Consider the following 27,852-nt stretch of genomic DNA (forward strand, 5'->3'; position numbering starts at 1 on the left):
TTTGTTGATCCCAAGTAGATTAATTGACAACTGTTCTCGTAATAATGGATTAATGGTTTTAGTCATTTTCAAGGTAAAATGCCATGAAGATTTCATCAAGTAGCCATATTCAGTCCTTAAGGGGGACAGAACCTGGATGCTCCCCACGTGTACTCGCATTCCCAGGGACCAGACTTAACTGAGCTCTGGTGAAGGCCCCCTCTCACATCTGCAGAGGCTTCTCATGAGTCCCGCTTTACTGACTCCTCGTGGAATTCACGCTTCGCCAGCCACAGGCAGCTCGCCTCGTTAAGCTGTTGACCCGCAGAACGAGAGGGGAAAGCTTCCCAAGAAAGTTTGTTGCTAAGAAAGGCTCTCAAGTTTGTTGTTGGATGCTACATTTAATGTTTTAAGCTGACGAGGGCAGCGGTTTGACTATTATTAACAGCTGCATCACTAATCATTAGTCTGGTTACTTTTCAGATCACCGCGTTGTTTCGAATCTGTGCTTCTCCCAACTGCAATGCTGCACCTTCCACATTAGAGAGGCGCTGACACAAAGCAGTACAGCCAGAACAGGCTCCAGCACAGCAGGGATTTCACACTGATCTTGTTCCGAAACATTTGTAATTAACATTCCCCCTCACTCCAACTGTTTCTGAAGCTATCAATATCCCAGTAAGAAGATTTAACTTCCCTGAAGAGCCAAGAAACAAGCTGGATTTGGCAGGTCAAAACGTGACTGCTCAAGTGTGTGTGTGTGTGTGTGAAAGTGTGTTGGAGGGTTAAGTGAAAAGTTTATGAGCAGATTATCGTGTTATTTTAATGCTGACACAAGAAAAATATTTTATTACAAAGTCATTTTTATTAAGTTGAACATTTGACAGGAAATGTGCTCCTCTTAGTATCTCCATGACAACGGAGCATCGCATTATGGCTGCATCAAAATACAGTATAAATTACATTTGATCAAAAGCGTCTCTTCATGGACTAACGCTGTTTTAGCAGTCGAAGCAAAACACCAGCCGAGAGTCCAGAGGTCGGATTTGTTATTATCAATGTCTTTAAGAGGAATGTTGAGATTTACATAACATGTCATGCTTCAGACAGAAACGGTTAATGACTAATTCCTGACAAACCAGTCATACAGTCAATTTCTAATAGTGTTTCACCTTCTTGGCTCCAAAAACGATGACACTAGATGGCCCTAAAAAGCAACTGGACACAATTCATCAGTCATCATGAAAATACATTAAACACAGTGAGACAAAAATAGAATTCAAAATGAGGTTGTTGGTGGACATAAAAAAAATATAGTACGCTCAAATGAGTTCAGATTTTCTCTGTACAAATACTGAGGATGCTGCTGCAGCACATGCAAATCTTCTTAGTACTGAGTGTATTCCTTGGATGAGAGTTTTGCAATGATACGCTCCAACTGTCTCTTTGCTTCACACTGGGGGAAGTTACTCATCTCATAGTACTGCGGGGCAATTTTCACCAACCTAGGAAAGAAAGCAAGTAAACATTAGTCACAAAAATTGTTTTCAGTGTTTACTTGTGGGAGAACGCTGTTCTTCCATATTCACACGCTGACTGCCGGTGCAGCCACAACAAATTTGATACGTAATTGCACGAGGTCACAGAGGGGGAAGAGAAACACAGGTAGGACTGTCAGTTTCACAGAGGGTGTGCAGTGCATACAAGCCGACAGTGGTGAGGCTGCCTTCTTCTCTTTATTAAGACTTTGCTCAGTCAAGACTGAGCAACAGTTGTAACAATTAGTCAATGAATTGATCAGTCAACTGACAGAGAAGTGATTGATAATAATTTTGATGATCAGTTATTCATTTCAGTCATTTTTAAGGCAAAAATAGGGAGATTTCTGTTGTCCCAGACTCTAAAATATGAATATTTTCCAGTTGTTTTTTTTTTTTTAGTCTGAAATTTGGACGACTGGTCGGACAAAGCAAGACATCTGAAGACATCGCCATGGGCTCTGGGAACTTTTTTGTTTCGTTTTTCACTGTTTGCTGACATTTCATAGACTACATGATAAATAGAGTAATCGAGAAAATAATCAGTACTTTACTCAATAATAATAGTAATCCCCAGTTGCAGCTCTAGCTGTAATGGGTTTGCACTTGAGCACACTTGAAATGAAAGTACAAGGATAAAAAGGTCAAATGCAGACTTTCAGCTTTACTTTTTTAAGAACACCACACACCAGTTGTGTCACATCAGTCGGCTCCCACGGCACACACCGGACGTGCTGTACAGACAGTAGTAGTCAGGGTACAGTAGCCAGAACGTGCAGGTCTGAATGAATGTGATAAAACTGCTGCTTCTCTGAAGCCCTGCTGCACATCGACACTAAGAAACACAACAGTGGTGAATCCTAACACAACAACGTGCATCAAGATGCAGCCGGGGTGCTGGTTTACACACACACACGTGCACGCACGCACACCCCACACACACCCCACACACATAGCAACAGGTGTGGGTGTTGATGTGTGTCATACACTGCCAGGGTGTGTTGTCCATTAGGGCATTTATTTCAAAGGTTTAGGTACACATTTGTTGATTTTTGAAGTGGGGAAAAAAGGGAAATACATCCCCTGCAGCAAACAGACATTAAAATGTGAGGACGCACTCATGGAAACAACCAAGACGAGGTCAAAATCGAATCTATGCTGGACCGCCTGTGGTAAAATCCTGATTGCAACATTGTCTGACAAAATCACCAAACACTTAAATTAAAGACAAAGACTGTGCTGTGACCTCAGCTGTGTTTACTGTAAAATGATCGCTCACAGAGAAAGTTAGGAGCAACAGAATATCTTTTTTTTATTTTGCCTCGTTTTCAGTTGCTCCCATCTGCCATGTTAAAGTTATTGCATTATGTGTGAATACAAACTCAACCATTTTGAATTTAAAGCCCTCTAGCGTTTCAGTGGACAGAAATTTTTATTGCTGTGTCTCATTTATTACTATCTTGTTCCCGGTTGCTGGTATTTCTGTCGTTTACATGCTATTCAGATCTGCTAGTTTCTTTAGCAGTTAGTGAAGCCCTCTCTCTCTCTCTCTCTCCCTCTCTTCTGCTCAGTGTGTCGGATGTCCAATTATTCCTCTTTTAGTAATAATGATACAAGTAATGTAAGTAGTTTATTTGCCATGATGGAGGAGAGGCTCATTTTTTCTCTTTTCATTCATCAGTATAAGGGCAAAAAATTATTTCTACATTGTGTAAAACTTTAATAAAATACTTTAATCAAATGCTTTTCTTGTATTACACAATACATTTAGCATAAAAAATAAATAAATAAAAGTTAAAAATGCAACTACAACTAAAACTCACCACTCTGGTTTGATGTCAGTGCATGTGCGGATGTAGTTCTTGGTGGTGAGCACAAACTCATTGTAGAGCACCCACTCGGGCTTGTGGTCCAGCACAGTGGAGGGGTGCAGCTGTACGACTTGGTTGTCCTTCACCGTCAGGTAGTGACCGGTGCGCTCCAGGTGAGCGATCTGTTTACAGCGCAGGAACAGGAGAGGGTCAGTGCCAGGAAAAAAATAGATAAATAAAAACTATGATAGAAATAATACAAACAAGCAAACAAAGAACCACAGCCTTTATTGGTGCTTAATTTAATTTTTGTAATCATTTTTGTTCCATCTTAATCTAAGTAAATGGATAACATTGATTAAAAAAAGGCAACCTGACAGAAGACAAACTTGTTTGTAATCAGGCAGTGATGAATTTTTTCCTCTCTGCAGATACTTGGTAAAGCTGCAGTGGCTGTTGTGATTAACCAAGGCAATCAGTCTCAATAAAGGCCTTTCCAAACAAAGACATGATCTCAAATGCTGTGAAAGCTTGAACATGAACCGCAAATTTGTCCGCGAGATAAAGGTTAATGTTGACAAATATTTAAATATTAACACCATAATTCAACTTGTCAGGTTGCTTGTTCCAGGTAGCCCTGAAAATGGCTTCTTGCAAAATGCCATTTGTTTCCTTGAGCGAGGAACAAATTGACTTGATTTCTTATTATGTGTTTAAAACAGAGCAGCTGTGCGTGTGCGCCTGAGTGTGTGCTTTAAAGGCATTTATCTATGACAATATATACATCTCAGCTGCATTTTCAGTGAGTGCAAATGTTTTACACAACAACATATTTTTACATGATCAAATTTACATGCTCACTGTGGCTCGCCCTTAAACACGGGCAAACTTCAGTGAGCATCACATTAGACTGCCTTTGCTAAAATGATAAGAACATTTAATGATGGGTCATTATAAACAAAGTAATGGGAGACTAACTAGCTAAGGTCGGCAGGTTACAAATGCACTGTGTTTTTTTTTTGAGCTTCACTGAGGGGCTGCGATCTGACCGACCTGCATGAAGAAGCCAGTGACCAGCGCTCGGCGGATGTTGGTGTAGTAGTCTCTGCTGGTGAACTCAGTGCTTCGTCGTGGCAGATTGAAGCGGTCCATGATCCTGGACAGCTGCTGGCGCACGTTGTCCGCTGACATCAGCGAGCGGTAGTTGACAAAGTTGTCATAGCACCACTGATTGGACTCATGGTCTGCGTGAGAAAAGGGTCAATTTAGACTAACTAGGAAAACATGAAGCTTAATTAGTGAAAAGTGAGTGTATGACTGGGCCACTCACTTTGCTTAAAGGCGTGGTAGACGTTGAGCAGTGTCAGGTGGTCTCCGTCGATGTGGGCAAAGCGCATCTTGGACTCGTCAGCCATCTTCTTAGCCTCCGTGGGCCGGACGAAGCACTGTGGGACTAAACAAGGTTGGTATAGGCCCCAACACAGCCGCCCACAGGGATAAGTTAAGCAAATCCCAGAGAGAGGAACAAGGCCTCAGCTCAAGAGAGGCACAGAGCACTTCACAGGGCACACTGTATTGCGAAGTGGTTTATGGTGGAAAAGGAAAGGAGAAGGGGAGGAGGGTGGGTTTCTCCATCCTGATGTGCTACTGTATCGTTTTATACAAGTTATAGTGAACATGTGATGCCCAGTCCAAACAAGCATCCTTTCTAAAAGCAGTGGAGTATGATTTACCCAGAGGACTCTGGTTCCGCCCTCTCCCCTCAGTGAACTTGCTCTGAATCGCTTAATGTCAAACCTGCTTGATTGTAGCTATAATGGGTAAAAGCTTGTGTTTATTGAGCCTCATGGTTGGTTGCTGTGGCGGCACCATTCTCAGGTGTACTTTTGCTGCTTACTCTAATGAACTCAGCAAAAACCTGTCATCCTGAAACACCTGCTTTAAGTGCACACCACGTTCAAACAGCTACTTAAATCCATTTCCCCACTCAAAGACCCTCGCGCTCCCTTCAAAGGCGTCAGGATTCATCTCAATGAGCAGCATTCTGCTTTGGGAAGCCTGAAGTGCAATTACTGCTGTAGTAGGTTGGTGCTGCTCCAGCTACACCTATACATTTTGTCCAGACATGTATTTTTCCCCTCCTTCACAAATAATAGCTGACACCACTGACTTTATCCTCTGCTTGCCTTGTAGTTAAGTTCAGTAGGAACACATGACATTTATTCTAAGTAGATTAAGACCTCTGGAGGCTGAACTGATCACACAGAGAGGTCAGCTGTACATAATATTTTAAACAAAACTATTCTGAATTTTTGGTGTTAAAATCCTCATGTCAACACAAGTAAAATTAAAAAAAGGGGTCAAACACATTTAAGAGACTGTTCTGTGTTTCCTCGAAGCTCATTGGTCATTTCTGAAGCACAGTCCATGAGCACAGGAAATGGAAAGAGTAGCAGCTTAGACCCACACAGTGGGCCAGCCCTGAGCATTACCTGACAACATGGCAGTGATGGAGAGGACCTCGTTGGAACAGTTGAATTCACAGCTGGCGATGACCATCTTGGCCAGCTGGGGGTCCAGGGGGAACTCTGCCATCATGGAGCCCAGCTCCGTCAGGTCACCGTCGTCATTGAGCGCTGCCAGGTAGTTCAGCAACTCCAGGGCTCGCATCAGGGTCTCTGGGGCTGGAGGGGGGGAGGGGCAGAGTGGGAGACACGGGCCATTAAAAATGTTCCAGTGTCATGGGGCCAAACACACACAGATGACAGACAGAGAACAATTTCCAAAACTATCATTCCGTCATTACAGCAAACACTCGAGAAGAACAATTTGGAAGCTGCAGGATTCACTAATACTTTGACTGCGTGTTGCAAGTTTACTGTTGGAGCTGAAATCATCAGTCCAGTCCCCAAATGATCAATTTGCAACTAGTTTGATAATCAATTAATTGTTTCAAATCATTTTAAGCTTCTCAAATGGGACGCCTTGCTGCTTTTTGTCATATATGATGGTGAAGTGAATGTCTTTACATTCTGGATAATTAACATGATACCTGAAGATGCCACCTCAGGCTCTGGGATATTATTATGGACAATTTCCATCATTCTCTCAATCAATTATTAAGACAATAATCGGCAGATTAATCACCATGGTAAGTAATCCTTAGTTGCAGCCCTGTTTAGGTTTGTGCATCATCAGTGTCACACTAAATAATACATTTGCCTAGAACTGAATATAAGATCCAAAGATTTATGTTAAATTTAGCAGGTTGGACATTTAAAAGTCATGCCTCATTTCCTATTCCTGTCTTCATAATCAAATTAAATTGATATTACACATTGGGGAATCTTGATTTTTAACAAACTGTCAAATATGAGCGCTTCATCAAGACAGAATATTCCACGCACACATTTTCACATTCAAGCAACTAAATGTCAAAACATAATTTTCCCAAATAGAGAAAGAAACATCCAGGGCAAAAATTTAAATGTAATAGCTGCGATTGAGTTCTTTTTTAGCCAGAGAACGTAAGCTAAAATGTGATTTTATGCCATGTGGTTCAGCAGTTATTGGCTAAGCTATAAACTCGCTTGCTGGCTCCTTGGTGCAGAAGATCTGCAACCTGATGAACCAAATTTGACAGGACATTTGAAAAAAACGAAGAGGCAGCCCAGGAGAAAAGGGCAGAGAAAACAATAGAGTTCCATCACCTGCTGCACCCGGACCTTTAATAGAAGACAAATGTGAGTTAAGAAAAGACACAGACACTCAAACAAAGGGAGGCTGTTTGCAGGTTTTGTGGCAGGGAGCATGAGGTGAATCAAAATGAGAAGGCTCTCAGCGTGTGATGGCCAGACTTACGCCAGACAGCAACTTAGCGGAGAAGTAGTCATGGCAGAGCTCATTTTTCATCCCCCCGCTCGGGCAATCCTAAACAACTAATGCAATTACAGGAGAACTTTCTACTTAATGCTTCAACACAAAAGGCTTCCACCGTTTGGTTAAAAGATTTTTCCTCCAGATGCAATTATTGACCTTTGGCTCCCGAGAGCTGAAGCCTAATGACCAGTTGCATGTTAACTGAAAATTAGCTTCAAGCTCCGACTACGCTGCTTGTTCACTTTCATTTCTCTCAAGTGCTCCCCAAAAAATTCAATTTCAAACAGCAGGGAGGCATTTTTTTATGATTAACAAATATTGATTTGGGGCATCAAAGCTACTTTTTTTTTTTTTTTTTTAAAACACAAAGTGAGTGCCGGCCACATTACTTACCACACCAATGGCTTGTGTGGGGCTGAACATAAGGTGAAAATCTGATTTCCAAGTTCTGCTAGCATGATGAACCAGTGTGGAAATTCAATCTATACACAATGCGGCTCATCAGAAAGTAAGTATTGACTGCCTCGACACACAAGAATCCGATATATTAACCAAGGGCCAAATCAATGAGACGAAAGGCTAAAGGTACATTAAACCACATTGGCTTTGAAAGGGACTTCTTTGGAAATGTCACGAGGCAAATGAATCCCACCCAGCCAAGTCCTTGTGTAAATCGCTACTGATTTCTTTTGGATTTTCCATTTGGTTGGCTGGCTCACACTGTCGCTCCTGTGTTTAGTGAGCGAGGAGCGAGGTGGGCGAAGAGAAAAATAAACTAGATGTGTGAGCGTTTCACAGTAAAAGGAAAATCAGGGATCCATTAAGATTATGGACAAGCTCAAATGGAAAGAGCCACTGGCATTTGGCGTTGATTACTTTGATTATCAGGGAAACAATATCTTAACTCAAATTAAGATGACTTCAGATTTAATGTGGCAACCTCAAAGATTTCCTTTTAAATAAATGCCTGTTAAATCACTATCTGTAACGCAACAGGTAACGCAACAGGGACTGAGTCTATAATGAAATATAATGAAAGTATTGTAATATTTATGTATTTGCAGTATTATGAACTGGGTATCTGAGGTGACTTTCCTGGATAAAATGCTGTGCTAAGTTGCTGCTAATGTGAACTGAACTTTTCCTGCAGCTGCAGCTTCACATTAAAAGCATTTAACTGGCAAGTTGACTTGAAGGAAAATGCAGGAACTGCAACGTGTTTGTCAGCGAGTTTAGCACTTAACGCTGTCGTTCATCAAAAATGCATCGCCAAAAGAAGACAGTGGTCTTTTTCTGCATTTTTTTGGACTGCGAGCAGTTTGAAATACTGCAGGATGGAACAAGAAGCAGCAGCCACAGCGAGCAGTTAGATGAAGAGCTGCGGACGAAAGGCTGCACACCTCCAACTTCTCTGCCACGTAACCAAACTCCTTTCAATGTGCCCTGCTGTTTGCAGCCTTGTGCCGTGTGCAGCATAAAATCAGATCACGGTTGCCCACAGCATGATGGAAAAAGGCCAATTGTTGCCTGACTTCTTTATTAAAACAACAACGGTTTGTTTTGCTGCTCCCTGGGTTACTGTGACCTGTAGTATTAAACCACATTGGCTGTTACCACCAGTAATTACAGGTGTAGCCAAACAAACCAGCAGAGACGTACGTCAGATTGCCATTTTAAACATTAAGAGACAACAATACAAAATGTATGTTGGCCTAGCTTTACCACAACAAACACTGCAGCCTCCAACGAGGGAGTTTTTGATTGTGACACAATTACAGGAATGTCCTCCTATCCACCCACTTAGGATTTGAAACACGCCCCCAAATAAAACCCTGAAACTCTCATAAAGCTATTGTTCCTTGACGTCTTCACTCTCCAGAGACTTTTCTTTGACCTGTCCATTTACTCTGAGGTGGGCCTTCGACACAGCGAATCAAAATTGATCTGCTGTAACTAGATATTATGAAGTGCCTGTCCAGGAACTCTCGCAGACTCAAAGCAGACATCATTTGTTGCACTCTACTAACTCCAGCTCCCAGTGTGCTCAGGAGCTAGTTAGGAGAAACCTTCTGCCATGAGTGGATCAAATAAATAAAAAGGTAATCCTCTCCTTTCCCTTCACCCCACTGTTCCCAGTTAGACTCGGCACACAAGGCCAATCCCATATGTTGGCGCTTACCCTTACGTGTTGTGAGAAATGTGGGGGTGGCGGTGGAGGTCAGTCACGTTTCACTGGAGGAATATAAAGGGAAGGCAATAGCCAAGGTGATAGCACCGCTATTGATGTAACCAATTTCATTCTCAAAATGGCGTTTGCCACAGTGGACGGGGAGAGATGGGTTTAATCTCAGAGGTGAGATGAAAACTATATTATGGTGAGAAAAGGAGGGAGGGGGTGAGGTTAAGGATAGGGAAAGGAGGGGGTGGTCTCCTCAGGAAGATGTAGGAACACTCTCTCCTGAGGAACGCCGTAACTTGGCGCCTCAGTGAGACAAGGTCTGTGTTTTGGAAAAGATCCAGCATAATTCGGATGTACAAGAATTAAGAAAGACAAACAGAGACAGCCAGAGCAGAAAGTGTCTGTTCAGACAAGAGTACTAACTCCACATGTAGCTGTCTTCTCTCACTCTGAACAGCAATAATCTAAACTTAAAGTAGACTTCTCATAAAAACTGCAAAACGCTACTGACGTGTCTGCCACAGCACTTATCTGCAAATCTCAACATTCACTATGCAGTATTTGATATCTGCCAAGATCACTTTATTTTTGCTTTGTACTCTTTCCCAAGCTCCCAAGAGACACAGCCGACCCAGATTTGATAGTGCACATCAGAACAACCACAGTTAAACTAAATGTTGCTAGATTTCATAGGAACTGCATTTGTATTGATTCAAATGGCACCAAGGATCTAGATCTGGATTTTACTTGATATTGAAGTTGTTATAAGCTTTCAGTTTTCATTCATGGCTGGTGTGGTGACACCCTTGGTCCACTGCTAGTTCCAGCAAGTGTGGTTTAAAAAAACACTCATTAACAGCTCCACTATATCTGTTTACAATGCGTTTCATTAAAAAGTCTGTCGATAATAACTGCAACTACAATCTGATTTCATGCTGCACACAGCACAAGTGTTTTTCCAAAATAAAAAAGAGGTAACACTGGATTACATCCAGCATTGATTCCTGTGAATCCCTGTGTGTGTGTGTGTGTGTGTGAAGGCAGTTCGGAGTGGAAACGGTGGACCCCTCCTGCAGCAATGAAAACTGCCACACAGTGAAGTAATTACAGAATGTAAATGCATTGCTGAAAAATGCAGAGCACAATTATTATCAATCATTTGTATTAATTTCATTTTGGGAAAATCAAAAGGATAAAAACTCATACTCATACATTTTAAATTATTGTTTTACCAAGCAAAGGTTCACACTCGTGTATGGAACTGAATGGAAAACCAGACAACATAAAGAACATACACATGACAGAGACACTGCCAAATCTTTTTGAGCTGAACGAAAAGCAGTGTTTTTTCATACTAACCTGGTGGATCCATGAAGTCAAAGTGCACCAGGTCATCAATCCCCAGCTTCTTCAGCTGCAGCACCACAGAGCCCAGGTTAGACCTCAGGATCTCTGGATACGTGTTGTCCTGTTCCAGTGAAGAAGTAAGAGAGAAACCCAGGACCGTTCAAAATGTATTAGTCAGGATCTCATTATCTCCTCGTGTGTCACTTATTTGTCAAACTGAACAGAGATCGGGAGTCTGGGTTACTTGTTTAATAAAAACTCCCTTTGCCACTTGGCGAGATGTGAAAGAATTACGCTGTTAAAGTGGAGAACTGTGCGCCCACAGGTTCATTTGTCACAAGGCGGCTATGTTGTTAGCACAGGTTATGAGGACAGGGGGGACACTGTGGTTTAGCACCAAGCTCTTTGAAATATAATTCAGGTGAAAACTAGGAATCATGGTTGCAAGAGCAAATACTGCATAACCGAGAGCTTTTCCAGCTTGGGGGCTGTTCTGAGGGGATACAAAGAGCTTGTGGCATTGAAGAACTTTGAGAGTTTCCACCTCATAGAATTTTAATTTCCAAAATGCTTTGTTTCTCACCTGCATTTCTGTCTTGTAAGCTTTCTCGGTGTAGAGGCGGAAACACTTTCCTGGGCATGTTCGTCCAGCACGACCTGCCCTCTGCTGGGCGGAGGCCTTGCTGATGGCCGTCACCAACAGTGACTCCACTCTAATACGTGGGTTATACACCTGATAGAAAACACATATCAAGTGGATATAAAAAAAAGTGAAACATATCCCAACACACACAATCTACTACACACACACACATATATATATATATATATATATATATATATCTTCAGTGGGAAGATATATATATGTAGTATAAATAAAAGCAGCTAGCTAAAAATACAATAACACATACACACAATCCACTGCAGTGTATATATAATCTCTTTTTGCACCGTGTGTAAGACTTGGCTCCAGGCTGGTGAAATGTCAGAGGAATGAATAACTGGCTTTTCCATCTTTGTCAGGTGTGCACTGCTGTGTTTATCTGAGGATTCTCAGGCAACAGACGCAGATGATCGCAGCAGATAAAGAGAGGTGGGAGAAGATTGGGGTGGCGGGGAGAAGGGGGATGCTAACCTTTTGCTTGGCAAATCCGGTATCAATTACAAACACCACGCCGTCAATGGTCAGGGATGTCTCTGCTATGTTTGTTGACACGACGACCTGTGGAAATGAGAACACGTGGGTTAAGAAATGATCTACCTCGGGGGGGGTTGGAGGAATTGACAAGAACTCAGACTCTGGTATGTGTTGTTATTTAGCAAATCCATTCCAACATGTAAGCATGAAAACACAGACAACCCAACAACTAGGACACGTCAGAGACTGCAGCAGTTTCTTTCGGTGAAATATTAGAAAACAGTGCAGAACTAAATTTGGAAATAAGAAATCATCGTAATTCTTAAGCAGGAGGAAGAAAAGAGACAAACCAGTGCAGGTATCAGCTTTGCTTTAACATGAAAAATATTCCCTGATGTGAGCGAGCTGACTGAAGAAGCTTGTGGAGGTGTCTCTGTGGTGCTCTGTACACACTCTGTCTAATGCAGCCCAACAGGGGAGTACCACAACAGTTCCTGCAATCAAATTCAATGTGCTTTCAATGTATTTGTGGAGAGAGCTGGCTAGGTGCTCAGTGTCCCATCCAAACGCATTACCTCTGTCCTTTGTGTTATGATGTGTGTGTGAGGTTGGAGTTGCCGTCTGACTGTCCTCAGCATGTTGTTGCTTTTGTGGAGACGCAAGCTTCCTTCTCTTGGAAAGCTCTTTGCAGAGTTTTTTTTTTTTTTTTTTTTCAAAAATGGCAGAAAATAGTTGATGTAATGGTTCCTCTTAGGTGACCTGCTTTTTAACACACAGAGAGTTCAACAATGGTGACTGCTTTCATCCAAGCATCTTTTCTCCCCCCAAAATCACGGCTGCTGTAGATCTCTAATGTGAGCTCAGCACATGTCTGGAAATATGGAGCACTGCTGTCTGCAGACACGCCAACTGTGCACAGCTCATTGTCGCTGATTGGCTCTGGCTGTGTGCTACGCAAAGCTGGCTCTGTCAAAGCTGTGCTGCAAACACCGCCGCAGACACACAGCATTGCAACTGGAGTGCATTAACTTTCGTTTGAAACATTCTGAAAGTCACTGACCTCACCATGAAAAAAGGCTACAGTGTTTCTATAGCAGAACTGTTTATTTGTTGAGGATGTGACAGTAACAAGTAACACTTGTCATTACAAAAGTTAAAAGGAGGACCTTTATTCCAGCACGTGGTACTGAAATATTACAATAAGAAAACTGCACATCCAGTCCAGATGAAAACGAGTGTGACAAGACATAAAAGCAGAGCAGATGATCACCAAATGCTTGACATACATACAGTATGGTGTAGAATGTATTTTATATGTATTTTTTATATTTCAGTGTTGGATTTCACCTGATGATACCACCACATCACCACAACACCATTTTATGCGCTAAGTATTTCCTCCAACAGTGACTGTGCTTATATTCTGAACCATTCTCACGTTTACTTTGTGATAAAGTGAGCTACGCATCTGCTTACAGAGCTGCAGTTACATCTTGGTGACATTTACTTTTGTCATCCAGCTGGTAGTAAGTGTTTTCTAATTCACAGGGATAGAGCAGTTTACAGGGGAGCTGTCTTTGCGAGACATCTGCTGAGTCTGCCTCCTATCTTCAGTTGCAACGGTCGCCACGACCATCAGAGAACTACAGGAGAAACAAGTTGGCCAGTTACAGTTCTTGCTGGCTTCGTCTCGTATCTCTGCGGCTGCCACAGCCCTGACGTGTAGATTCGTTCTTGATGTTAGCTGACATGTTACATGTCTTGGCATCTTAGCTACGGCACAGGCCACAGCAGAACGACGGCGGATACGTGCATGCCTCTGTAGCTACTGTAGAATAAAACATTTCAAGCCATGCTTCAGCCCTTCACGCCAATGTGTGCTGAAAAGTAAACCTGATTTGTTACAGTAGCTTTCTATCATTAGGTATCAAGTCCTAATAATATCAGTCCTTCTAATTTTCAAAATAAAGTCAGGAGATGTGCAACAATTGAAATGCAATGAACTGTTTGGAAAAAAACAAACAAACAAACTGATTTCTTACTCTTCAAAGTGAGCTAACACAAGCTAATGCAGTTATGATCATTTGATGACTGAGGAACACAAGGGTGGTGATAATACAGGTGGGTTTTGGGACCTCTACCATGGCAGTTTGGTGTGGGAGTTGTTTTAAGCGTCACGGCAGATGTCATTGTTAACAGAGAAATACTGCAAGGAGGAAAAAACAGGTGCAATGAAAAGTTGCTTGAAAACAAGGAGTGGGTGAACTGTGAACCTGCACCATTTCCCAGTCGCAGATCTTTTTCTATTACAATTATCCCCTATAGCAAGACTGACTATGAGAAATGACAGCAGAATTGGAGCAAGAAAAAAAAAAATCCTATTGGTCACTAGCTGTCAGCATATTCACAAACAGGGGGAGGGGGGAAGAGGGGTTGGGGGGTGGGAGACAGATTTGTAGCTGCTCTCACGCGAACCTTGACTGCTGCTGGGGTGAGTTCTCCTTATGTAACAGTGGAAACTGACTGGACAGAGAAATCCTTTAGATTCATCATAGCACTTCAGACTGTGGCAGCCAGGTCATAGCCCACTCTACTGGCAACTGCCACTGCAGTGTCACAGCTTAATGTGGAAGTGGGTGTCTGGGGAAAAAAAACACCTCTCCACACTTTAAAATCTTTTCCTTGCTCACTTGCTCAACATCTACCAAGACAGGAACAAGCTGTAGGCTGACCTTAGCAGTCACTTGGTGGTAGCCGTCTGCTATCTTGGTCGTCTTTATGATAAAATGCCAAGCACAAAACCAAACAGTTCTCTGTAGTCTTTGCTGATACAGGTCCACAGAACCAATTTTGCACACTTGACACACTTCCTTTGTAGCTGTGCCTCTTCAGCTGTCTTCAAGCTGTGAGCCTTCGAGACTTTTAAATCCCACCTTTTAAGTGAGGATTTCTCTCCAGCCTGAGAATGCCTGACTGTTTAGTTATTAATGCCAGGGAGGGCCTTTTTTTCCCCTGCATTCAGCCCTTGACCTCGGGTAATTCACCTGTCGAAAGACTCATTCCCTTTAGTATTCAAGCAGAGAAATGAAGAGAAGGCAGTAAGCGTCCGTATCCATGTGAAACTGATCAGACAGTAGTGTCTGGTGAATGGGGGTGTTGTTATTCATGTAGTTGAAGGATGAACGGTTGGTTTAGATCTGACTGACGTGAGCACTCAATGGCAACTGTGAGTTTGCTTTATTTTCTACTGCTCTCCTCCTGCTTCGTGGACGAGTTCCTGGAAATACATTTCTATTAACTCGAAATCAAAGTTCCAGGTACTCTCAGGGGTTGCTGTGAGTGCCGTTCATCCTGATTGGTCGAGCAGATGTGCTGTCACATCACAGCCAAGATGACTACAACAAACACAATGATAATAACTTCACCTGTGCATGTGTGCATCAAAAAGACAACAAATACTTTAAGGAAGAACAATGGAGAATAACTTGGGAGGCCTTTCGGAGCAAGACGGAGTGAGCAGATGGAGGGGGCAGAGTATGAAAAGAAAAGGAGTGCCAGAAGTTTTCTCAGGCAAAAATAGAGGTAAAACACGCAGCCAAAAAGTGCAGGGAAAAAATCTGCAGGTGAAACAAGCTTATTATGAAAATAAAGGATTACAATGCATGCAGTGGACCAAACTGAAAAACTGCAAAGTCTTGTTACACCTTGGACATCCTGCTTTCATCTTTTTAACGGCATAACATCCAAAACGTTCCAGGTTGAAATATACAGTGAAAATGCAAAAAAAGAACCTGGCACCTAAGACTAACATGGTTCCCAGAATTCAGTGGGAAGCCTCAGGTTACAGCTTGTTAAGTTCCTGCAGTGGAAAAGAGCTTTCAGAAGCCCAAAGGTATAGAGGAGTCAGTGAAAGCAATTAGCCACACTGTGGCAGTCTGAAAATAAAGTGGCTGGCCAAACAAAGACAGACCAGGCTATCAGACAGTGTCTCATGACAGACACTCTATGCCAGCGTCCCAGCAAGGAATGAACGGCATGGAATGCTTCAAAGTCCGGTTTAAAAAAAAAAAAAGGAATAGGTGAGGCTGCGCTGGCCTGCCTGTTGGGACACAGTCAGTGCTCCAGCAGATGCCACACATGACACCCTCTCACATTTCATGATCATATGGGTGGCCTCATTGACTGCATTGATTCTGAAGGATTATCCAGGCTGGGGCCATTACACTGAACACAGGCTGGCTCCTTCCAGTCTGTTGCAGCACTGGATAATCCTGGCTTCTTCATCAGTAATATCATTAGAGCATCATCTCTGCATGTTATTTCTGGGTTATTACCTGCAGGAGAGCAAGTACTATGGCTAACACGGGCCATCTTTCACATTCCCTGCTGGGAGACACAGCCTTGTTGACAAATAAAGCCTTTCCCCCAACTGCGGAAAGGGAGAACGTGCCTTGAGCTGAGCTGACGCACCCACATTCAGAGCTCACTGAAACAGATGCGTGGCGGAATCACAGGTGACATTTGAGGGAATATTCCAGACGTGACAATGCTAAAAACAGACCGAACGCTCATCACCGCACGTTACTTAGAGACAATCTTTGACACGCTGGAAAGTAAAGTGAGATTATAGTCTTTGTTTGTAATTAGTCAATTGCTGCCTTGGCTCTAAATGATTAAACTGTTCAAAAATGGAAGATCGGTGGCTTTCCTGGAGAAATAGAGCGGTGACGAGCTAGTGCTTTATGTTAATTGAGGGGTGCCTAATGCAGTCGTTAGCATGCGTAGCTGCAGACATGGCGAACATTAATCCTTTTTCACTACTTCCTCTTGGGCTGGCGTGGGTGACATCTCTGCATTCTTCACTTGATGAGTCGCTCAGTCAGATGTGGACGAGGGGCACATTTACTTCAGGCTCGGCAACTTTAGATGCGACCTCCACCGGACCCACGAGCACCTGACAAATCTGATCTCGGGGAAAACAGGGAATCAGTTGTGCTGTTCGGAGGCTGAATGTAGTCGCTGGGTCGACAGTTCAGAGGTCACAGTGCGATCGCTGCATTCACTTTACATTCTGACGCAACTCAACTCGAGGGGATTCAGGAGAAGTTAGTCACAGATGCTCAACAGGAGGAGGAAGCAATACACGATGACCCTGCTTCATGTCAGCATCCTTTTGAACAGCAGAGGCAAATACTGGGAGTGACATCTGAACTCTGGAAAAAGATCTTATCCAGCACTGGGTAATCAAACTAGTAAGAATCTTGAGCCTGTTAAACCGGCACAGCATACACACACACACATACACACACACACACATATATATGTGACTCACACAGAAACCCTGAAGAGACGACACTATCAAAATCAAGACTGTGCAGGGAGATGGGGCTGTAGAGTCAAATGTATCATCCAAACTTTGTAGCAAAACCCTCAGGAAATATAAACTCCATGAGAGACTTCAAGCCTGTTTCATGGTCAAATAATACATTCTAAAATTTTGGCTTATTGCACATTTATTCACGTCGCATTCCCAAAATTCAGCGTTTTTAAAGTATGGCAATTTGTTTAACTTTGACAGCCCATAAATATTTTTCACTGCTCATATGTCAGTCTGATCTGCCTCAATTAGAGGGGTTGTAGCAATGAGTCATTCATCAACACCGTCCCATATCAGATGCTGGTGAATGTTTGCTCATTCTCTGGCAGTGATGATATTCTGATATTCTGTCAGATCCCTGGCCAACAGTGTGGCAGCGCAGGTGGTGCTGCTACTCTGGTGATGAGCCCATCTGAACCGAAACTGTCACACAAAAGAGAGGAATTGTCTTGTGTCTGTATCAATAAGAGCTTCGTCCACTCCTCTGAGATTAAGAGGTTGAAGAACATCCGAGTATGTACAGCCAGAAAAAGTCCTGTTTCTTTTTTTTTTTTTTTTTTTGGTCAGCTTATATAACCTTCCCCAAATCAGACAGCAAAGGTCTTAGGCCTCCTCTCTGAGCAGCAGCAGGGCATGTGCAAATGTAGTGGAAAGATAAAAATGACTGAGAATGCAATACTTTCCTCAGGCTCGGAGGGCGTGAGTAATACCCCAGTTATAATTTAGAGCAGAGAATCGCATGCTGACAAAAGCAGCATATGTTGTGTGAGTCAGTTCTGCACTAAAGCTGAGAAAGGGAAAAAAGTTTCAGTCCCTACCTTCCAGCTCTCTTCCTTTACCCACCTTATTCCCCATCTGTCCTCTCTACATCAACCCCACTCAATTTCTCTTTTACTTACCCTCTCCCTCAAACGCCCTCCCTCAACCTCCCCCTCTGAGTGTTTTTATAGCAACAAGGCAGTTATACCTTCCTTCCGATGGCACCATTTGGTTTATTGGGTGGGGGTGGCTCGAAGATCCTCTGCTGCTGCTGTGGAGGCAGCGTGGAGTACAATGGGATGATTTTGATATCGCCGACTTCTGGCCCCAGGTCGTCCACCTCTCTCTTGATTCGCTTGCAGGCTTCGTCGATTTCCTGAAAGATAGAAGCGCGACAATTAATCCGGGCATCACTCGTGTATGCAAACGGCAAAATCAAACAGGATCTGAACAACACCTGGATAAACAATGGCGGCGAGTCTGGATGAAAGGGGGAAGGCAAGGGGGAGGCGGCCGGGGGAAATCGTGGTTCCCTGCTACAGTACATTTGTTCTAACTATCGCTCCATCTGATGGAGGAAATTAAACCTGGACTGCAGTATGCTTTGCTGAACTCCCTGTGGCTCTGTTGTCAAATGCAGCAATCACGGAAAACATGGACGCGCACACTCAGTCGGCACACGTGTGCGCGCGCGCACACACACACACACAGTCAGACAGACTCAAACAGGGTTCATTATTCCACAGTGCAGTATTGTAGAGGGGAATGTGAGATGAGACTGCAGCACTGATGCATAACCAGCGGCAAATCATGGCAGATCAGTTTAGTGAAGCTGAACGTTCTAGAGCCGGCGGGCTGGCAGACAGACAGAGGACCTGAGTAGCACCAGGAATAAGGAAGCATGATAGTGAGCACGGGGCTCGGGCCTATTCTCAAAAGGCCGATTGGAATATAAAATTAAATGTACTAAATAAAGCCACATATTCCACAGACACAACTGCCTCGCTGACATAGAAAAATGTGTTGTATTTTACTCCTATATACATACACACATAATTAATGATGATGCTTGAGGCTTTTATGTTTCTGGTATGGCCCAGAACAACATGTAACAGCTTTTCTTTTCCGCTGTTAAGAGCTATTTTCCCTGTTTTCCCAACAACAATCATTTAACCCTCAAGAAGCAGCAGTTACTATATGTCTCACATTACAGCCTATACTGTTGCACCACCTGCAGGCCCATGGGAACAATGCAGCAGCTCTTTAAAGCGTCACGATGAAGGCGCTGCTGAGGAACAGGCTCTCAGATTCCCAAACTTATGTTACTGGTGGTTGTGGACACATAAAGAGCATCGCAGAAATTCATGCATACTTTATATTCTATATGCCACCACAACAAAAAAAAAAACTTCTCAGACAGCGTTGTTTCCTTTTCTAAAAGCATACTGTGCTTAAATCAGTTAAAGCATGGCTGAGGCTGACCTCATTTGTTCCACTGTGTGAAGCCAGCAACACTCGCCTTGACATGAGAAAGCACCATGGTGATGTTTCCTGTTTTCCTTCCGGACTGAAAGTGTGTTATTAGCCCTGTTTGTCCCCTTGTTCATTGCATTAAGTCAAACCCCGCTGATGGCCATGTGCCTCTTAATCAACACAGTGACAAGTGGAAAACGGTAAATCTGAATGGATTGGTAAAATTATCCCGGGTATTAATAGCCTATCAAGCCTCTGGATGCAGCAGCTGCCATGGAGGAAAAAAAATGGACCTCTTTGCCAAAGCGCTGGAAGCAAGCTGGCTGTCTGTCCCTTAGGGACATGAAGACAGAGTGTGTGTCTGTGTGTACACACACATAGGGGCAGTTGGCCAGTGTTGGGAACCTGTCCACCAGCTCTCCCTGCGACCCCAGAAGCAACAATCTACAGCCAAGCTAATAACCGACACATTTAGGAGCTCCTCTTGACTAGCAAACAACCCCCCTGCCAATCCCCATGTTTTGATGTTAGCTGCTGAGGGGTAAGCTTAAATATTAGGACTTATCTTTGCTCAACAGCTGTGATAAGTTTCAACCTTCTTGTTTGGGGTTGGTGCTTCAGTTCTATTTGTTTATGGAAGCGAAATATCTCAGAAAAAAAAAAACTGTGGAAGAGAGAAGAACTGAGTGCTGCGCATTTTGCTCTGGTCTGTTATAAATGAAACAGTCAGATAAAAAGAGTCTGGGTCTGTGGCTAGGCAATGGATCTGCCTCCCGATCATTAGTCTACATCAATGTTGCTGGGAGACTGAAGAGGTTAAGGAGCGCTTGAGGGGCATGCTGCAGCACCCCTTTGAACACCCATCTCTGCCAGACCTACCACATATTAACTTCTTTAACCCAATTAGGAGGGGCTGATAATGAACTCACCGTGGGAGTCTCAATAATGCCTGAGCTTGCCACAGTGCAGGGGGGGTGGAACATGCATCAACAAATTACATCTAACTGCGAAAAAAAATATTAAAAAATCTTGCAAATATCCAAAACTTTTCTGCACATTCACATTCAACATTTCTGTCAGTCGGAGCAGCTGCAATACCACGTAATCGAAAATCAATTAGCAGCCCTCAAAGGAGACCACTTCAAACGGCGTGCCCTGCAATGACTTCATCCCCTTCTTAACAAGCTGCGTATTGATCACGCTTTGACTAATGAAAACTGACAAAGGTGTGCTGCAACAGTCAAGCTGCTGCTGCTGAGTGACAAATAATTACTGCTAATAAACACGCCCTTACAATATATGATTGGGGAAGTCATAAAGACACAACAAAGTGATTCCTTGAGTAGATGAGAAATTTTAAAACACAAGTTATCACATGTTGTTGAAAACCATTTAAACAAACCTGCACAGACACCGTTGTCTCTGACAGGCTTCTCTTGTCCAGTGATCAGGAGGCTGAAATATTTGTTGGTGTTATTTCTCTCACTCACTGCGTGCGTGTGTGCTTGTGCATGTGCGTGTGTGTCCACCCAGCTGTGACAGAATTCATCATTTTGGGCATGAACCCTGCCCCCCATTACACATCAGTGGACAACATTTGCAGGGTGGGGGAAGGAAAAAAAAATAATAAATGACTTAATTTCAGAGATTCGTGGGAAGGGCAGAATCTGGGTCACTCCTCGGGAATTTTTTTTCCTCTTCGCTGTGCAAATCCTGGTGGTTTCCCAAACAGGCACAGTCAGATGCATTAACATCTATCAGTCTGAGGAGTCATCATTTCCTGTGCAGAGTGTGCATGTGTGCGTGCACATGACACTGTGTAAGAGAGTAACTCGTATATGTAATTACATTAATAGGAACACGGTTAACTTTGGAGATTTGTTTGGACAGAAGAAAAACTAAATTATACATGAATCTAGTGATGAAATGATTAGTTGATTAATAGACATAAAATTAGTTTCCAACTATTTTGATAACTTCTTGTTGATTTATGTTTTTAAGCAAGCACAAGTACCAAAATATTTGGCAGTAGGGGTGGGCACTCTTATTCCCATCTTATTCATCGTACGATCTTCTCTTCAGAAGACTCGTACAGATCACATCATTAAAAAGGTCCAATATTTAGATGTCTAATTTTGAAAGTTCAGTCGCTGCTAACATGCTCATTGTTAACTGTTAAACAGATAGCTAGCTAAATGCACCTGGTGATGGCAGTCCTTGTTCTGCTGCGAATCCCAACTTTCAACCCTGATTTTCGCAATAAAAATCACAGCCGAAACAGGATGTAGTTCGTGATTTAGATCATGGATAGCGATTCTACCCAAAACGGTTGTCATGTGATCTTTTGGGAAGATGGCCAACACCTATTTTCTAGTTATAGATAGCAAATTGACAAAATTTATGTTTTGAACTTGACAGAAGACAAAATTTCAAAATCTCATTTTAGGCACGAGAAAATTCTGACTGGCAGTTTTCTGACGTGTCAAAATCCAGATGATTAATGCAAAAAATAACTAACTGATTAAAAATAATCATTCAGTGTCTGACCAAGTGTTTAAAGATCATAAAACTATATGAAAAACTTTGGCACCAGCCTATAGACTCATACCTCTTGTCCGGTGAGGAAGAGCAGAACATCCCCTTCATCCCCCTCACACATGTGGATCTGGATCACCGTCCGGATGGCTGCCTCCAGGTAGTCCCGCTCCGGCTCCGGTGTGTAGAAAATCTCCACGGGGTGCGTGCGTCCGGGGATGGTTAGCAGTGGGCAGCTGTCAAAGTACACCTGGAACTTCCCGGCATCGAGCGTGGCACTCATGACAATGACCTGGACAGAGAAGGGCACAGGAGAAAGAGCCGAGGGTGAGAAGTTTGTAAGGGACGTTGTGTTCATAAAAGAGGTGAAAGAAGAGATAAAAACAAAAGCAAAAACAGCAGAGTGTAAATGAGTGCTGTGATTATGGGAGTGAGCACTGAAGTTTACAATGAGTTAACACTGAATATGGTTTAGTGATGATTGGGGATAAAGACACAGGCTAAGCTGATAACAGTACAACCAAATACGGGAATGCATAAAGTTAGACAGGGCAGATGATGCTCTGAATTAGAATTTGGGATGAGCACGTTGGCACAAACCCAAGATGGTGTCTATAGTGTAGAACTTGGCATTACACTGCGAGTCACTGACCTACACAGGGCTATGACAGTCCTTGTTCCTGATATTGGGTACACAATGTTCTCTCTAGAGCCATTAGATAGAGTGCATTAGGATTCTGATGGGAAACACGTCTCCCATTTTCAATCTCAAACATTTTCAGGGGCCAGCGTCTCTGCATTTCGCTTTACGCTCTGCGAGACATCATAATTGCTCTTAATCAAGGCAAATTAAACTTTCAAATTTGGTAGGGGATGGGGATGAAGGAGATAGAGGGGTGTGGGTGGATGATCATTCCCAATAACCTAGACCTCATTTAACAGTCCGCGAACAACAATCTAACCTTTGATTCCACACTGACAAACAACTAGTCATTATCCATCTGCTGTATGAGAATTATGTCTGGCACACACTGCCTATAAAACTTCTGCCTGCCTGTACGCTCCCATCCACATCCGACACGTCGCTGCCCCACACCCCCACCCCTCCAGTTGATTGGCTTAAAATGGGGCTGACTCTGGGAGCAATCTCCACTTGTGCTGCGGTGCAGAATAGATGTGCGTTTCTGAGCCTACAAGCAACATTTCTCTCTCCTCAACAGATACACAGCTGTCAGACATGGGGACACTGTCAGGAAAAATGTGACAAAAGGGAGGAGTGACAAAAGAGGGACATAAACACTGGATGTCACTGAATTTATCCTAGGGGGAAGTAATATTTAGAGCTTTAACAGTGTTTTGTAAGCATTAAGTGGGATATATTTATGAAAACAAATCGGAGCACTGTCAAGAGTAGTTTCAACACCAAGTCTGGAGATAGGACAAAATAAAAGTGAGGCGGACTTGATTTCCCAGAACAAACAGTGAATGTGATTGGATACGATTTAGGAATTTATACTAAATGCACCTGCGACCAAATCCTAAAACTAAGGCCCTAAGAGAAAGACCCTTGTTTTTACCTTGAGGTCAGGCCTCTGGCGGGCCACCTCCTTGAGGACCCCCATGAGGATGTCTGTGGCTAACGTGCGTTCGTGGGCCTCGTCCAGGATGATGACACCGTAGCGCTCGAGCAGGGGATCATTCATGGCCTCCCGCAGCAACATCCCATCTGTCATGTACCTGTGTGCGAATGAGAGGGGCGCAGCAAGGTGGGAACAGACAGTTACACATAAAGGTTTTTGTCATCGTGCACAGTTTCATTATCTGAATAAAACCCTGCTTTAAATGAAAGCAATAAGCAAAGCATTACTACAAAGAGACATTTATCCTTTCAAAGAGCAAAAAACATTACACTCCCCCTCCATGCATCGGGGCAATGAGAAAAAATGTAAAGAGAAATTACAATAAATTCAAACCTACTCTAAAACGAATATGGATTTTAAACAACCTCTTACTTTAATAATGTCTTGGCAGAGCTGCAGTCCTCAAACCTGATGGAATAGCCCACCTCCTGGCCCAGCATGACATCCATCTCATCAGCCACCCTCTGGGCGACGCTCATCGCTGCCACCCTCCTGGGCTGGGTGCAGGCCACTGCTCGCTTTGGTCCCGGCATTGACCGCACCATGTCCACACACCACTGAGGGATCTGGAGAAGAGAGGACACACGGCGGGTTTTGTTTGAGCAGAAAAAACGAAACAGCCAAGAAGTGAGACGAATCCAAGGCAGCGGGTGGAGGAGGATGAAACTAATTAGCAGGTGCACCAGCCTATTACTAATATTCTACGAAAATAAAGGCTGAACATGGCGCCACTACTTGAAAGTGCACTGCTGCAGTCTGCTATTCCCTGCACAGCAAATACCTATGAAAATCACACCTGTCACAATTTCTCTGAAGGGATGCTCTTGCTTTGAGTTTGCCAGCTTGATATGACCAACCTGAATGTAGAGACCACTCTATGAGGTTTGGATGACTACCATTTGGAAATGATTCTTATCTTACTAGAAGACAGAAAGACATAAACATTTCACCTACAGTATTAAACTCTATTATTAGTGCTTAACAGAGCTGAACTTAAGCACCAGAATGGTTGAATGTTTTCAATTGATACTTGTATGCAACCTCATTTGTACATGGCAATGACTGAAGCTGCATTTGTATTAAGATAAAGTGAGCACAGTGTTATTTTATTTTAGTATTTTTTTTAAAACATGTTTTCCATGAAAAAGTGAAATGTGAATCTTATCGTATGCACAATCACCAACCCTCCAGTCTTTTATGGCTTTTTTTTGTGGCTAAATACAGTATCAAACATTCTGTCTTAAATTTCAAGAAAAATCCTTAATTTTTAAACTTAAGTGCATAACTAATTATTTTCCCTTTCTACTTTTCAAGAGCTATCACCACGGATGATCCTTAAAAGATCCATAAAAGCAGCCACTACTAAAGAAACATCATGATCCATGTGAGGGATACACACATTTACTAGCATCAAGCCAGAAAGCACAGACGAGATTACACCATTTCATTTGAGAAGTGTTTGAAAGATAGTTTATATTCCCCTCAGGAGTCCAACCACTGATTTACTCTAATCTTCTCTCTTGCAAATTTTAAAACAGACAACCCAGCTCTTTCAAGAACTTAACATAAATCTAATAACCACATACTGTGGATCAGCTCCAGAGAGGCACTGTTTGAAATGCAGCATGTGTTCACTGCACCCTTTTTTTTTTTTTTATTACACCGATTTTATCACTGAATTTCAAATTTGATTTGATCTGACACATTTCAGTCAAGTCACAGTCAAAGTGTATTTGCAGAGGCAACTGACAACTAAATTCTGGTGTTGCGAAACCTTCTGCCTGTCTACCTGTGTGGTCTTTCCAGAGCCAGTCTCTCCCACCAGCACAAAAGACTGGTTCCGCATCAGGATGTCGGTGAAGCTCTCTCTGTACTCCCAGACAGGGAGCTGCAGCCGCTTCTTGAGGATCTCATAGTAGCGTGGCGTGTGGGGCAGGTTGGTGAAGGGGTTGATTTGCTGCTGTAAGGGGGTTTGCCTGAGAAAGCCTCCACTGAATGCAGCTGAGTTGTTGGGCACCCCAAATGACTTCACGTCCCCGCCTCTGTCACGGTCACGATCCCGGTCACGGTCCCGATCGCGGTCCCTGTCCTTCGACCGTTCGTCACGTTCTCGGTCCCTGCCGTGGTCACGCCTGTGAGAGGAGGATGCATGAGGGTAAGATTTCATGAAGCATTGCCAAGCAAACTTACCAATTTACCTCACCACATACACAGCACAGAACTCCCAACTCACTGTAACATGGATACATGCAACAATTCTGGCCTAAAAGTGGTCCAGTGAAAACACAACAGGAGATTAAACCAAACAGAAAAGCCACTACATGAAATGGACAGTGCATAAATATTAACCCTTGTCAAGTTATTTCCTTAAAAAAAAAAAAAAAAAAATCACATGAAAAGGTTACAGCAAATTCTTATTCACAGTGGCCTAATCAAGTGTGGCATGCAAAGGTCATGAATAAACTGAAGCTATTTTTTCACCTATTGCATAGAATTGTATTTTATGGCTTCAGGTGGAAATTATGAACCATTTATATCTAGCTGGACATTTACAGCAAACTACTGCAGGGAGGATGGCTGCACACAGGCAAATATAAAAGAGTGTGTGTGTACATGGCATGGTGTGAATGTGTCTCATTTAAAGCGGACTGAGACTAAATTTGCCCAGTGATGAGACTATAAATGACAATGACACCTTGAGCTTGCAAATATGCAAAGTCACAAGCAATTTTTAGCATATTCCACTTTAAAAAAAACAAAAAAAACATAAATATTTGTCTACAACACAAGTCTATTATTTATTAATACTTTACTACGGATATCTTCTCAGTTTTGCACACGTATGTATGACAGCTAGATCCAGTGTGACAGAAATGAGCTGACAACAAAAGTGATACTAGGAGCATCATCCAGTCTGCAACACACTATCACCTCACAGCTTGTCTGGATGTAGGCATCTCTACCTTCAATGTCCTTGACTGTGGGGAAGCTGCAGCCTGCACTCCTGATATAATGCTGCTGGCTACTGTTTGTAGATTATACTGATATCATAATCCACACAATGCACTGTTTATTTAGCCTTGCTGGAAAATTATTTCGCTTCTCTCCAATTAGATCAAGGCGATGCCACATCCAGAGCAGTGACCCTGAGCTTGTACTTCAGGTGTCACTTGACAACAGACAAGCCTGGTGCTGAACCCAGGTTCCTCCAACTTCTACAGGCCTGTCGAGTCACGTATAAACGCATATGAACGCACAGCAATCCCATAATGATCCCACACTGTGCCTGCCTTTATAGCAACAATTGACTGGTACTGATTTGAGGCTGTAACATGTCAGTAACATCTGACAGGGGCTCTCATTTAACGGCTAACATTAGCCTGGCTCAGGGTCCTGTGTGCAGCCTCGACGCCCTTCTCTCCTACATCCCGTAAACGCCCCATGCCGTGACAACCAAGAGCCCGTACGGACATGTTCACTTTTGTGTCATGAATTTTTATGACTTTTCTATCGGAGACAAAGCGCTTATCTAGCACCGGCTAGCAGGTAGCCATGTGCCGACCAGACCAGGCCAGTGGCTGGATAACTGTTTTGCTCAGTTAGCCTCATCAGCCGCATTCACCCACAAACAGCAGCCCCGTGCTGCTTGGTTATCCGTCCGTTGGTCGGTTGTAACTGACCAGCCGAGCCTGTTTACAGTTACCGTTAGCTCGGCTAGTTAGCAGCGGGACAATAACAAACAGTCTGCAGCACCTTTCAAAGACACCGCAACACCGGGAGGCTATCAGGCAATGCTAACGCTACATACCCATCAGAGGACCACTTTTTACCCGACGAGTGATCATCACTTAGGTCTAAACGGTGTCGCTTGGACATCCTGCCACCGGTATCCGTCCAACGAACGGCTTTAGCAGATTGTTATTCCATGCAGATTCTCCCTAAACCGTTAAACACCGGCAAAATGGCGACCGGAAGCTCTTACCTCATCATTATTATCCTTGACAAAATGACTCGAAAGCCGCGATTTACTTGTGAGCACCAGGTGAGTACGTTACAGAGAGGAGGTCCGGGCTTCACCGAGTCCTGCACATGATGCTGCCCCTGAATGCTGGTTGCTGTGCCCGCAGAGACGGTGCAGTGGTCCGGGGACGCGGGGGAGGACGCAGGAGGTCTGCTGCCTCTCGGTCGGGATGATGA

General features: G+C 43.3%; 1 protein-coding gene across 2 annotated transcripts; it reads right to left on the reverse strand.

Annotated features, from left to right (window-relative positions):
* Positions 1–824: 824 nt before the first annotated feature.
* LOC139621292 (ATP-dependent RNA helicase DHX15-like) lies at positions 825–27,852 on the reverse strand. Of its 2 annotated transcripts, none has more exons than XM_071477630.1 (14): positions 27,638–27,852; positions 25,445–25,787; positions 24,028–24,221; positions 23,593–23,752; positions 22,089–22,307; positions 18,216–18,383; positions 11,869–11,955; positions 11,317–11,466; positions 10,746–10,854; positions 5,821–6,012; positions 4,659–4,781; positions 4,382–4,572; positions 3,341–3,510; positions 825–1,484 (listed from the first exon to the last, which is right to left on the reverse strand). In XM_071477630.1, exons 1-14 carry the CDS (start codon positions 27,643–27,645, stop codon positions 1,367–1,369), a joined length of 2,232 nt encoding a protein of 743 aa, XP_071333731.1. In that variant the 5' UTR covers positions 27,646–27,852; the 3' UTR covers positions 825–1,366. The 2 variants fall into 2 exon arrangements, with proteins under 2 accessions (XP_071333731.1, XP_071333730.1); XM_071477629.1 differs by lacking the exon at positions 27,638–27,852 and adding an exon at positions 27,464–27,620.

The sequence above is a fragment of the Trachinotus anak genome, unplaced genomic scaffold, assembly GCF_046630095.1.
Source record: "Trachinotus anak isolate AG129_WGS33_773 ecotype Australia unplaced genomic scaffold, CSIRO_AGI_Tana_v1 ptg000005l, whole genome shotgun sequence".
Taxonomy (NCBI): Eukaryota; Metazoa; Chordata; class Actinopteri; order Carangiformes; family Carangidae; genus Trachinotus; species Trachinotus anak.

What these genes read in the sequence shown, in the direction of transcription:
- LOC139621292 (XM_071477629.1), bottom strand. Translation starts at nt 27,531, where the DNA reads ATGTCCAAGCGACACCGTTTAGACCTAAGTGATGATCACTCGTCGGGT. An exon ending in GCCAGAGGCCTGACCTCAAG is followed by an intron (nt 22,308 to 23,592) that starts GTAAAAACAAGG and finishes TTCTCTGTCCAG; the next exon opens with GTCATTGTCATGAGTGCCAC. An exon ending in ATGGTGCCATCGGAAGGAAG is followed by an intron (nt 11,956 to 18,215) that starts GTATAACTGCCT and finishes TCATTTCCACAG; the next exon opens with GTCGTCGTGTCAACAAACAT.